At 30.8% G+C, this 14,458-nt stretch overlaps 1 protein-coding gene across 1 annotated transcript in view; it reads left to right on the top strand.

Annotated features, from left to right (window-relative positions):
- The first annotated feature begins 475 nt into the window (after positions 1-475).
- Positions 476-14,458, top strand: part of LOC129231481 (lysosome membrane protein 2-like) — a 34,588-nt gene continuing 20,605 nt past the window's right edge. Inside the window, exon 1 of the mRNA XM_054865810.1 lies at positions 476-731. Within this exon, the coding sequence (XP_054721785.1) occupies positions 597-731 (135 nt within the window). The 5' untranslated portion in view covers positions 476-596. The remainder of the gene's footprint in view (positions 732-14,458) is intronic.

The raw sequence follows: 14,458 nt of genomic DNA, 5'->3' as shown, positions 1-14,458 counted from the left end.
TCACGAAATGGATTTTAAAACAATGGGATCTTTTCAAACTGATCAATAAAGTAAAATACATTTTAAAAGGAGGTATTAAAAAGATGTATGGCGTCAAAGCTCAAAATTGCTGCCTTATTACAGTGGGGAACCACCAGAATTTTTCGTGACTCTGACGTCAAGGAATGAGCCAGTGAAAGGGGAGAATAAACGGGATGAATTTCCAACTGCTTATCCTTCAATGTTACAAGGAAAGTGAACTTGCAAGTTGAAAACTTTTTTTTTTCCACATCGTTCCTTCCATTCTGTTTACCTGCGAGTAACGCCAATTAACTGCCGCCAACAACGAAACCCCATTAGACTCCTCCTACCTGGCAACGTCATATTGACGTCACTAGGTGGCGCTAGTACTTTCAGCGCGTAAAATAAAGCATGGACGCGTATTTCTCGCATGCTTACTTTTCAGATAGGTTTCATTTCTAAATGTCCACTAACTCCTATATCTCAATATTGGTGTCCAGAGTTATAGAAATTTGGTTACAAAATTTTGAAGTCTTAAGCAATTGGAAATTGTAAAATATATTAATTTAAATTGATAAAAATAATTTTAATTTTATATGAAAATGAAGCTGACTGCCGCAAAAAGTCGACTTATTATTTCTACATTAGGAATTGTTGGATTGTTCGTGCTTACAGGAGGTTCCATGCTTCTAGGATTTTTTGAAGATATTATCCAATTTTTTCTGAAGCGAGTAAGTACATACGAATTACTTTTAATATTAATTACAGCAAAGTGTTATCATATCACTAATTAGTGCTGCTTTCTTTTGAAAACTTAGACAATATTTTTGTTATTGAAGCAATGCTTTCTAGAGAGCAATTTCCTGTGATTTTAAATTAAATTTTAAAGATTATATCTATCACCATTTTATTTTCTTTGTATATCACTATTTTATTTTCGATTCAGAATGCTTTTGAAAAATTAGCGGCAAAAAAAAAAAAAAAAAACTTGAAATAGTTTTAACGTTTATTCAAACTATTTAACTGCACGCCAACTGAACACTTTTGCAAATTCAATTGAGTTTCTGCCTTGGATGTATAAAATTTAAAATTTTATTTACTATTTTATTTTTTGGAACTACAATTTAAAAGGGATAGCTTTTCGCTCATTTGTGATGTTCCGAATACGATTTAATTCATTTTTTTTCCTTTTTAATGCAATAATTTTTTGACCTTGCAAGTTAAGTACTGCATAATTGTTAGCTATAATTATGTAACGTGTAATAATCCGGTTAGCTTTCACAACGAAAATCTAATGCAAACAATATTTCCAGTAAAAATGATTTATTGAATTGTAAATTCAAAATATTTATTTTTACTTATTCATCTTATTTATTTATTTATTTTTAACATGTAAAACAGTACTTGGCATTTGTTTTCCAAACTACTTTTTGAGAAAAAAAATTTCTCATGTTAGTTTCAAAATATTTTCCGTCGAGATTCTTTTATATGAAAAATAATGAAAAGCATATGAAGCAAGTATTTTAATACTACGTAGCAATAATAAATGTAAATTAAATGATGTGCAAGTACTCGATCCAGGTGATGCCTTTTTAAAACTTTGACAAAATTGTTAATTATTAAGTTAAGCATTAAAAACTGCTTAATTTTGAAAGCTTTCGTAAAAACTTGAAATCAAATTATTTTTTTATGAATTGAAAGCTCGCCTGGGTTACTGACATTATGACATTCATTTTGCTCATACAAGAAAGAAAAACTGTTACTGAATTAGTTGAACGTACAAACATACTTTGAATGACCTAAACGTACTTTGTGAATGTATTTTGTGATTAGTAATTTCAGTTACAAAACGTTTAAAAAATAATGAAATAAAACTGCAATGGTAATTATCATGTGCCTCAAGTAGATATTTCTACTAACGGGTATTCCGTCTCTAGGTAATAAGTGTATGTTGTATATTAAACGCCACATTGGAAATTTTAATTATTATAGAAATGAAATGATTGCATGGAAAATACGAGGAAGTGTTACAACAGCGTATGGAACATAATTTTGGAGACTATACAACAATTCTTATTTGCTAAACAAGCTATAATCTAAGAGCTTAAATTGAATGCAAGTCCAAAGAAAATAAGGATTGTAAGATCGAAATAAAGTAAATATTTCCTCCTTGTTCACATCTAAATAAAGAGCTTTTTCCGTCGTCTAGAATGTTGTGCAACATAAGTTACTAATAAAATTAATAGAAGGAAAACTGTTTTCAGCACGTTACGTTTTAATACATGGGGTTAAGTAAAGATTCTTGTAGTAAGTTCCTCATTAAAATATATATATATATATATATATATATATATATATTGTCATATGTATGAGTTTGCTTGCTTTTATTATTCAACAGAATATTTTTTTTCTTAGTGTATAACACATAAACATATGATTTTTCTATTTTTTGCATAAATGTAATTAATCCTGAAGTTAGAGTTAACCTGTATTTTCATTTCTCTTTATTTTTTTCACACATCATCCATATTTTTTTGCCATTCTTTAAATGTAAAAATAGTTTTAAAAGTAAAGTAATAGACGTTTACGTCAAATCCTTCTTGGTTACCTCCCATATTTTAATGCTATTTCTTATACTATACAACATGCGTCTATTTTATGTATTTAGAGAATTATTATTGATTAAAAAGTATTATTGAATTTTAAAAGATTACTTCAAAATTTTACTGCTTCTGATTGTAAACCATGCGCTTAAAACCCAGGAAAATCTGCTACTTCTTAAGAATGATTCCAATGTTTAAAAAAAGTAAATTTTGGCTGTATTATCATTTTTCTGCAACGTCAAACAAATTCGAGCCTCAAAAGAAAAAAAAAAGAAAAACTCTTCAATTGTTATTTTATTCAAAAAAAAGAAAGAAAGAAAGAAAGAAAACATTTATACTAAAACGCTATAAAATAAGAGTACCGAAAGTTATTCAACAACTATTTGTTTAACTTATTTTTTAAAATAACTTATGTTTCTGAGCTCGTGAGTCCTTTTTTTTTTAGAAAAAATGTATTTCACTTGAAACTTTTTCGAAAATATTTTTGAACTAGAATCATTTCAAGAGAAAAGAGAGAGATATATATAGAGAGAGATAGACTTACTAATGGTTACATGTGCACGCGTTCATTAAGCAGTGTTAAGGCATAATTTCCATTACGAAACTTAAAATACCTCTTGAAGTTAACCGAATTTGGTAAAAGAAGGAAATTTTAAGACTCCTACAGATTAAACGTATTTAACCAAAAAAATACTATAAATATCTTGCCGAAAATCAAAACAGCTATATTTTAAAGTTGAAGGAAAAATAACTTTTATTACCCTTCATATTTACCAATTATAATTAAAAAAACGGCAATTAGAAAAGAGAACTAAACCCGATCCAAGAGCTATTTTTCTTGCAATCATTCACTCCTCCTTAAGCATCCGGAGAGACATTTCGAAACCGAAAGCAACGAAATTAAACTTCTGTGTAAGTAGGAAGAAACAGTTTTCTGAATCCTAGTGATCGCAGAGTTGCTTGACAACCTGGCCGCATGACATTGCATTTAGGGCATCGTATAATAACCTTGAAAGTACGTCATTAATTTGAGAAATTAATCTGAAAATCTTAAGTTTTGGCTGCGTTTTTATTTATTTTCTCGCCCCAAACTAGTCATTAAATTCAATGATAATTTTTTTTGATGTATTATAAGCAATCCTTTGTGCACGGAATTAGTAAACGAGCAAAGATATTCTGTTTCTGTTTGGTAAACACTCGTGAATCTGTTGCTCTGCATTAGCGCTCAAACTAAAGATATATTTGTTCTTCAAATCGTATATTTGACTGAAAGAATCAATTTTCAAAAAAAATTTTTTGAAGTTAATTAATTTTTAAATCCTTAAAATCATTTGAAAATTGATCATAGAACGTCTTAAGGAGTCACCATCTTCTGGACGAGCTATTTTAGCTTTAATTAGATAAGCATTTCGGTATTATATAATACTGCTGATCTCTTTTATGTCTTGTACACTGATATTAATAAATTGAAAATTAAATGACATCTCAATGAAAATACTTTCAACTTATGGGATGATTAACAAAGAAAATTGGTTTCTGGTTAATTACTAAATGTACCAAATTACACAAAATTGCAAAATCATATTTGTATTTTCTTTTTAAAAAAACAGCAAAATATTAATAATTTTAACCCTTCCTGTAAAATAGGAGCAATAAGAAAACTAAAAAAGAATTAAATTAGCTTTCAAATCATTGGTCACACCCAGTTGATCTTGTAAATGCTCTTCGGCACGGGCATTTTTGACTTCATGTAAAAATTTTGCTTAATTTTCAATTTCGAAGTAGTAATAAAGTGCGTTATAATATTCAGGTAGCTGCCTGTAATAAAATGTAACTGTTAAGCGCGTCGGAAAATGGAATCAGATATTAAATTTCTGCAATTTTTTTTTTTAATTATAAAAAGCGTTCTTTTTTTTCGATTTTTAAACCCAGAAAGTGAACAAACTTATAACTTTAAAAGAGTAAAACTCAACTAATGGTAGAGTCTAACAGACCTTACTATATTTCCTTCAAAATATATATCTTCGCCTCAGAGCAATACTAAGACATCTAATCCCAGAAATAACTCTAAGATATCCGACTCGTCTCTCTGAGGCGGCGATATATACATTCCTTGTGTTATTTATAAGCTTACACGTTATTTTGTTATCTTCAGTATCAGTCAGTACTGCCCCTCGCTTTTAGAGACGATGCCCAGCAGGCTCCCCCAATTCCCTGGTTACCTGTCCAGGAAAGATTTTTTTTTACACAGGTGTGCTCACGTGGCTCGCACTTTGACCTTTCTTTCCCCTTCTTTTGTGTTATTTGAACTTGACCATCAATGGCTATCAGCATGAGACAGGGAGGGTGGGCTCCATTTTAGTCTGAATGAGTTATACTACCCCCAAGTGTCGCCTCGAAAGAAATTGCTTTCTTGCTGGCAATGTCAACCAAGGTCAACTTTTGGGGATTTTCTAAATGCTGATACAAAATAAAAACTTGCTTTTCACAATTACATGACGAATGTATAGAATAAGAACCTGGAGCATGTCACCTTTGAAAATATGTTTTTATACTGTAACAAAATGAAATATATCATGGTCCGAGTTTAAAATAATAATAAAAAAATGTTTTAGCTTTTATTTTAAACTTGAAATTGATCTTATTACTTGTATATCTTTTGGCGTATTGCTCATTTTTCATATTGAATATAGTGAAAAACATTCCGCTTGGTATACATATTATTAAAGAACAGTATAAATTATTTTTAAAAAATAGAGTGGCTGTTAGTAATTTTGTTGTATAAACTTGTGCCCTATAAATAATTACTATTCTTAGGTTTTAACTACGAAAAAGTCTGCACTTCATACAAAGATTTGCAGATGATGAAAACGTGAGATTACTTGGCGTACCACGAATTGTCTTGCGCATAAGCGAGTTTTTTGCCCAGAATGACAAAACTTTATTTCTAAGCTTTTCATGATATTATATTTCTTTTTGTAAAAATAAATTGCTTGCTGAAAATACCCTCGCGTAAATTCATGGGAAATTTTTGTGTATGATTGGGAAGTTTCGTTTCAATTCACCCCGGTGTTGCGATACACCCTATCTTATGGTATACAGGACACCCTGTATTGTATAGCAATTATTTTAATTCATTTTTTCAGTTTGAAGATATTATCAATTTAATAACAGTAATTTTATATCGTTTTGAAGTTCATAGAAGAATTGTCAGTGTTTGATGATAATATGCTCTCCAATATGTAATTTATAGTTAGAAATAAAATATGCATTTTTGCATTGTCGACTATTAAAAGTGGAAATCAAAAGCACTGTAATGCGCAAACCAATTAATTTGAATGCAAGTAAAGGAATTCTCGAAATTTGAGCCGAACAGGAAAAAAAATATTCTACATTTTGCCTGGGATGAAAGTTTTCCTTCCTTTTAAAAAAAACTTTAACGAAGTCAGACGGAAAAAGATAAATAAAAAAAATAAATAAATAAATAAATAAATTTTCAGTAAATGATTGAAATCTGAGAAAATTGCAGGAAAATAATAAGCATTTCAACAAAATTCGTACACATTAAAGAAATAACTACTCATTAACCTAATGATGAAAAATGAATTACAATAATTAAGTAAAATAATATAATTTGTTAAAATTTTATTTTTTAAGCAATCATCTTTATTCGTCCCTGTAAAAAAAGTTACATAGTTCCATATTTAATCCTTCCTCATATTTCCTTAAAAATTTACATTTGGGACACATCCTTTTTTCATTAAAAAAAAATTCAGTTTTGAAAGTTTTTGAAACTTTCGGGTTTCTTATCTACAATTAACTATATTACACAACCTTGCTCAACAAGAAAGACATTTATTTCATGATTCGATAACAATGTTAGTTCTGTTGTTACACATTATGTAGAAAGTTTTGAACCGTTTTGATTTCCAGAACTATTGTCCATTGTCATAACCACACAAAATCCTTAAATCTTATTTTCCCCCCATTGTTTGCGAGCAAATATGTCCACAGAAGTTTTCACACGTGATGCTTTTTCCGCTTGAGGAAAATTCCGCCACCCATCAGCGTTGACATCTTTCTGTGTGTCATTATCGAGAGTCTTTTTAGATGATACGATTCGCTTTATGGATCAATATTTATTTCTCCCGGAAAATCGTTAAAAGGTTACTTTTTCATTTCATAAGAACTCGCTTGTTGACGTGGCTTTTTCTCACCTCCTTAATTAATTTCCTCATTCAGTCCACGCTGCGTAATTCGGAGCTTTTAGTAAAGAGCTTCTGACTGCATATAATTAAATCAATTATGTAGTTTCAAAATTAAGAATCAAATATAGTAAACTCAAAAAGTTATTGCCTTGACGTAATCGGAGAGTGGGTGTATCGAATGATTAAATAAGAGCACTGGAACTTGTGCCTGCGCTAAATGTTTATTGGATTCCTCCAGCAATTGTGATTTTTTTTTCTCTTAATGTGTTTACTAAAAGTACTTAATTATTACATCTTACGATCCAAAAAAATATATTCGAATAGTTGATATTATTATTAATATTATTATTATTATGCTTCATTTATTTTAATTTTTTAATTTACTCTAATTCTTTGAGTTTTAAGCAGTTTCAAGTGAAGTATTAAGATAATGTTCCAAGTTAGAAATCAAACGATTTTTCATCATTTTGTAGAAAAATAGGGGGCAATGAACTGTTTTTCTTAAAATTTGCTTGAGTTATGTGGATACATGGATTTTAAGTAAAGAACCAGAAACTAGTTTTTTCATTAAAGCTTGACGTGTTGTATAAACTCGAACAAATACAGTAATGCTTATAAAAATAATTAAGTCCATTCTCCTTTCTATATGTTGCAAAGTAATTTTATAAAGGCCAATTAAAGCATTTATATCTCTAGTTTAAAAAAAAAATCATTGTTTGGCCCAACAGCTCTACATCATTCTCCTATTTTCTGATAAAGCAATAGTATAAGGTTGGTAAAAGTTAAGGAATATAAGTAGTAATTCCAGGATCGCAAAACAAAATTTTATCCTCATCATCAACAATCGCACGTTGTTTGTAATTCCCCCGATAAAGAAAAGAAGCACTAACTAGTTGACACTAATTACATCAAAGATTTTTTTTTAAATTTTTAGTCTAGTTGCAATGATTTTTGTCAACCCGCGACGTATAAGTATCGTTTTTTTTTTTTTTTTTTCAAAATAAATATTTGAATTGAAAAAAAAGAAAAAAATGCAATGCAAAAAAAAAAAAAAAAGAAAATACAAACGTTCAATCAAATGCAAGTTTTTATTGAAAAAAAGCAACACTTTATTATTGAAACAATCATGCAAATATTAGCTCACTACCACTCTTGAAATTATGCTCTTGATAATTGTCTTGATCTTGTAATTCTACTGTTTTGTCTGTAAGCGATAACTCATGATGAATGCTCATTCAGGAAGAGTTTTAATTACTTACATTTGACGATTTTTGAAATTTTAAAATAGTTCTTAGCGTGAGCAAAGATTTGTATAGAAACAACATTAATAAATATTTCCTTGTATCTTTAATTTTATGACGCCAGCACACACCTCATTTTCAGACGATAAGACGGATTAAAAACTTTCTTCCTCTGATGATGAAGAAAACTGAAACGCCGTAAGAATTTTTATTCTAAGAAAAAAAGAAAAAATGAAAATAAATAGTAGCCTTGCAAGGACCTCAGATTTGGTGACCTTTTTGAAGAATGGCCTTGATATTGTGCTCCTACAAAGTTGCGTAGTGGAAATTCTATTTCATCCGAGGAATACCTGCACCGTTAATTATTATAAATACATTTATACTGGTTTTTCTTTCCCCTATTTTTTTGTGTATTACTTTCCCCTACTTCGTGAAAAAAAAGTAAAATATTTATAACTCTTGACGACTGCATTTTATTAGGAGTTGTTAATTTGTATAACTTTTTACCAAGCAAAAATGCTTTAAATTAACTTCTTATTAAAAGCATGATAATTTGATGTTACTAAATTGCTTCAAAATCCAGGAGTAGATTGTGTAGGAAAAAGGTGGAAAAATTGCTTGATTTCTTTTTCGTCCACTTTACTGCTAAAGAAATCTGAAATTATGAATAACAAAATTTCCACAAAAGTTGCAAATAGCTCATTCTCTATTAAAAAGGAGTGCCATTGTACGATTTCTTACTGAGTACAATCAGTGCAAAAGATAACCATTTACAATTTGGCTCAATGCAATCTTCATTGCAAACTGGATTTGTTACTGCCTGCAGAAATGTTCAAATGGCGTGTTAAATAATTATATGAAACTAAACGTTATTTTCTTTAAATATCTGTAAGAAAGTTGAAGCTAAAAGGTGTCTCATGATTCCAAGAAGCCATTTAAATTAACTGTTAAATCTTAAGAAATAATAAATAATTTTTAACTCTGTTGTCGAAATATTGCTGTAGCAGTAAATAACTGTCTGTCTCCGTAAATATTTCACAACCAAAACATTCGTGTCAATTAGAGAGCTTACATCTGTTGTAAAAGTACAAGCAAGTTTTGAAATCGTGAAAGAAAGGTTAATTAATTAGAACAAAACACTAGGACAGGCTTGAAATAATTCAGTGAGAAAGCACGAAGAATTAAATAGGTTAACTTCTTCCGCTGAACGCTTTTACTTTACTTGACGACTTTGTTAACTGCTCTTTAGTCTCGTCTCAAATGCCTGACATTGAATTTCGATTAAAGTTGAATTTTGTTTTCATTGTCAGATTACTTTATTCCATTAATTGCAGTCTTGAATGAACAAAAAAAGCAGCTATGCAAGCTACTCCTGCTTGATGTCAAATGCATGGGAGTCCATAAAGGGAGCTCAAGTCCCCTTTAGATATTAGCACTGCTAATTTTTAAGATAAATTATGTACGCTTATATCAAAACATTTAAACGAAAGCCATTAATGAACAACAATTATTCAAAATTTCCTTACTGGAAAATTTTAACGTAATTTTATTCTGCACTTAAATTATTTTCAGAATTGCAACAATGTGTTTTCGATAACAGACAATCAAGTGCTACTCTACGTTCTAGAAGTATCTCCCCCCCCCCCCCCCCAAATTGAAAACTATATAACAAAAATCAGAAGAGCGTATGTTCGGTGAACTACTGCGGACATTTTTTTTAACATAGATTTTATTTCGTTTTCAAAGCGAAAGTCGCCATTTCTGAATTACAATTTATTGCAGAACTCTATATTCCAAGCTATGCAAGTTGCCGAAGAGATAGATAAGCGATGGCTTAGACTGTAATCAGCTTACTAATTGTCAAAAATAAGTTTTTTAAAATTATTATTATTACTTCAAGCTGCATCAGTAGAAAAATTTCAAATGTTGCCTAAAGACATAGAAATTCGTTATAGGTATAAAATCTCGCTAATCAACAACACAACGTACTATAAACCTAGCATGTTTTCATTGCTTCCTAATAAGTTGCCTAGCATGGAGTTAGCTAGTACAGTCTGAGCCGTAGATGTATAAGAAATCGGAAAGCAATACCAATATGTGTCACGTACTCATATGGGTCAGAAATGCTACGTTATGCAATTCAATGCCTTATTTCAAGGCCACTAGACTAAGTCCCAGTAGTTGCTGAAGTTACAAAACGTAATAACGGAAGGAAAAAGATCGCTCAGTGTGGGAAATTAGCTGTCAAAGTTATGTACCCGGAAAAACGAAAGAGATCTTCCATCATTGCATAGTTTTTTTTCTTACGGCATTTACATGAAACGGAGGTTTTGGTAGAGATTGTTTTTTCTCGTAATCATCAAGTGTTATATGTCTGAGTTTTAACCAAAGAATGAAAGAAAACATTTGAATTTGCAATGAATCGTAGAAATTGTGTGCGAAAGATTGCATGGAAAATAAATAAATGAAGACACGTGCTTTGAAACCAGTTGCACAGCGAGGGGTGGGGGTTAAGGGGTGAAACCCCTCCCCAAAGCGTTTAACATAAATGCAAAATTTAATACAGTAGTTTATGTATATGAAGGGATTGTTTTGACTAAAAAAACCCCTTCAGAAGGTATTTCTGGCTGCGCTAGTGTTTGAAACATATGTGTAGGCTAATTATGTCTTAATTTGCTTCTGTCAACTTGAAAAAGATTCATTCTTTGTCGAAAAATACCAAGTACCATTAAAAGCTATAGTGATATGATGATTGCAAATATATCCATATCCAAAATAAAACCTTGTGCATTCGTAATATGTATCATATGCACAGAACTAGTCAATGTTCAACGCTCAACTTGAATCAAAAATGACCTCAAAACATCGCAAGAGATGATATTAGTACTACCAGTAGACATTAATGATTAGTTATTACTTCAGAATTAATCAATAAGATTTCTAAATTTTTAAAGGAATGAATTTATTTGTTTTGCCTTACATGCTTAGAAAACCGCAAATTGGTTTTTTCCCCTCAGAACATTAAAAATTTCACGCTACATAAAGTGAAAAGGAATAGATTCTACCTGAAAAGATAGTTTTCAATTCCCGAGTCTCACGAGGAAAAAAAAAAACAGTAGGATGGTTAACCTATGGAAAATTTCAATACAAACTTCTTTCTGATCTTGACGGTTCTCTTTTCTAAAGCTCGTCTTCAAGTAGATGACTGCTACAGTCATTCAAAGCTAAATCTTGACAACCTTTTTGAAGCAAAAGACATGAATCACTTTCACTCGAAGAGCAGTTAAATTGACGTGAATTCAATGCATGTTCTTATGGTTGAATAAAACAAAATGGATGAACGTCTTTTTTTTCTTTAATGCATTTCAATGTTATTTATTAAAAATGGAGATTATTTATAGACTTCAGCTGAAAGGAAAACTCTGCAGAAAGGCTTTGATTCATATGACAGCAGGATAATCCGATTACAAGGGCTAAAATGATAGCTCTACAGTTATTGTATTTAATTTTGTTTAAATTTGACGCCTGACTCGTGGCTTTTCAAAAGTGTGTTTCGCACGAGACTTAAACATTTCAGGATCTAATCAGACAGTGTTTCAGCAATCTAGGAGAAATTTTTTGACAGGTCGCATGATCGAAAACGCTCTTTTTTTTTCCCCCGGTGACAAGAGTCGTAGTTACAGAAAAGCAAATTCTTTTGTCTAATATACTAAAAGGGAAAAGAAGTGGGAGTTATCTTTTCAACCAAGAACTCACGTCGATGTACAGGAAAAAACTTCCCCGGGAAAAACACTTTCAGCCTCCAGAAAATCCATCCCTCGAAAAAACGTTCTCTTAAAAAAAAACGACCACTAGAAAAAAAAGTTTACCAGAAAAAACATCGCTTAGGGGAAACAAAACCGCTCAAAACACGTGTCTCCCAAGGAAAAAAAGTCCTCGGCAAAAAGGCCCACTATAAAGGAGGGAGGAGGGAGAGGGGCCTCGGAAAATACATCTTTTTTTTTTCTTTTGTCATTTTTATTGTGATTTAAGATAAATAATTACAAATAAATGGCCATACCACGCAAGTATTTCATTAGGTCACTATTTTCAAAATCCTTAACAATTGTCAAATTTGCGTTTTGTACGATTTTCTCTGATGTGGAGGAGTGAAATTGGGAACTTATATCCTCGGCTTCATATTTTTCTTGCTGTGATTTGAAACCATCAATAAAATTCCAAATGAAGAAATGATCACCAAGTAACGGTAATATATGTAATGATTTGACAAAGACCAAACGACCTTCTGCAGAGTTCTACAACCTTACCTTGAAACAGATTATTCTAATTCGAATGCATCGTTCCCGGTTTGATTCTACACTTTCTTAAACTTTCCACTGAGAATTCCGGAAAATAATAAAATTCTTCGCTTGTTTCTGTAGCATCAAAACATGAGAAATAAGACATGTAATTTGAAAAGCTAGACACTAAATTAAAAAAAAAAGATCGAGATTATTTCGAGTAAAAGACCTATATCAATAACTGATTACAATTTACTGCAGGTAAGTAGATCTATATAAATAAGAAAATAGTTTTTGGAGATAACTAGTTTTCTACCATAATGATACTTTTTAGTTAAATACTTTTGTATTTATAATATTTTGAATTTGATCTCGAGGCTGAGCAAATTAGATACATTTAGAACATCGAATCGATTCAAATGTTTCTGAAATTTGTAACCAAATACATTTTGAATATTTCCCTTAGAGCCATAAGGACGTAAGTCACATTATGATAATTTTACAGGAGATAGAAAAATTTTTTCTGCCGCATGCAAAGGAGGAGAAGCGCGCCCTGTTAACCCTGGTAAAAGATTGAAAAGGATTTTTTAAAAAAGAATTACAGGTCATATAGCGATGCGGAATAGGCATTTACGTACAATAACAATGCACGAAAAAAAAACCTAAAGTCGCAATTTTTGAACTTACGTCAGTCTGGCTCTGAGGTACAAATATTAATACAGTGATATCCCGTTACAACAAACTTCAAGCAACCGCAAATGTTGTTCGTTGTAACGGGAATTTCGTTGCAATGGAATTCAAATAATGTAATGGCAGTTATATAGGGACTGAAAATGTAGTTCGTTGAAACGGAAAGTTCGTCGTATTGGTATTCGTTGTAACGGAAATTCACTGCATATACTAAATTTATAAGTATTGGGACGAAGTTTAGCATTAATGCGAAACTTCGTTCTTGCATTTATGCTTTTTAGCGTTACTGTTTAGATAAAATTCAGGTAGAAATTTACACATTATAAAAATTATTCAACTTAACTCATTTTTTTTCTTACATTTTCGTTAATTTCCATTTTTATTTAATTTCCAAAAATAAATAAATAAATAATTATAAGCAAATGTTACTGTGTGTATACAAAATGTAACTCGCAAAAAATAAAATAAAATAAAAAATAAATAAAAGAGCAGAATTTGAACGCGTCCGTTACAAAAAGAGTGCAATTTTCTTTCCTTACGTTGAGCATTCAAAAAGCTGATTTTATCTCTTTCTTTTCCGTATTGATGCAGTCTGATTAGATTGAAAATGATACTTTCTAACACATTTTCGATAAATGGTAACCAATTTGCATTTTATTTGTTGTTGTAATGAAAGAGAATGAAGATGAATACCGGTGATATAAGAAGATAAAAGATACTACAACAACATGATTTACTGGTTATAAACTTACTAAATTGTTACGATGATGGTATCGCAAATAGGAGGATGCATTTTCATTTTAAATGAAGAAATATGAGAAAACGCACCTTTTCCTGAAAAACTTCCACTTATTTCTTCATTTCAAAATTCGAGCATTTTTATGGATTTTGAGATTGGGTTGTGCGCTTGACCCATCACTTTTCAGAATTGAAAAGTAACCTATTTTCTTGCAACGCTCCTCATTTTCAAGAGGTGACTTTATTAGTAATATGAAAATTCAATAATATATTACGCAATTTTACGAAAAAAGAGGAAAAGATCAACTTTCTTGGGGAATCCCCTAATTCCAACTCCTCTTTTGACCTCCCAATTTTTTGGAGCACAAGCCGCCTGGGATTGTATGTATCCATCCGTTTGTGTTCGTAAAAGATGTAGAAATGAGATCATATTTTTCCCTTTCCAAATGAGAGGGCGCTTTAAAATTTATTGGTAATTATTCCTACTTCGAAAAATTAGGTGATTCTTGACCTGATCCCTTGGACAGGGATGAAGTGATGGCTGTTACTCAGAAAGTGAGGATTATTCAAGTACAATAATTTCCATCAAGACCGAAAGAGAACTGAAATTTTGGGCTGTCTTAGTGATCCGTTTTCTCAGACAGCCGTAAATTAATTTAAAAAAATAAGCATATAAACATATGAAAGAGGTCAACACT

Source organism: Uloborus diversus, chromosome 10, assembly GCF_026930045.1.
Source record: "Uloborus diversus isolate 005 chromosome 10, Udiv.v.3.1, whole genome shotgun sequence".
Lineage (NCBI taxonomy): Eukaryota > Metazoa > Arthropoda > Arachnida > Araneae > Uloboridae > Uloborus > Uloborus diversus.
The sequence above is the reverse complement of the archived record's forward strand: the minus strand, read 5'-3'. Positions and strand labels throughout refer to the sequence as shown.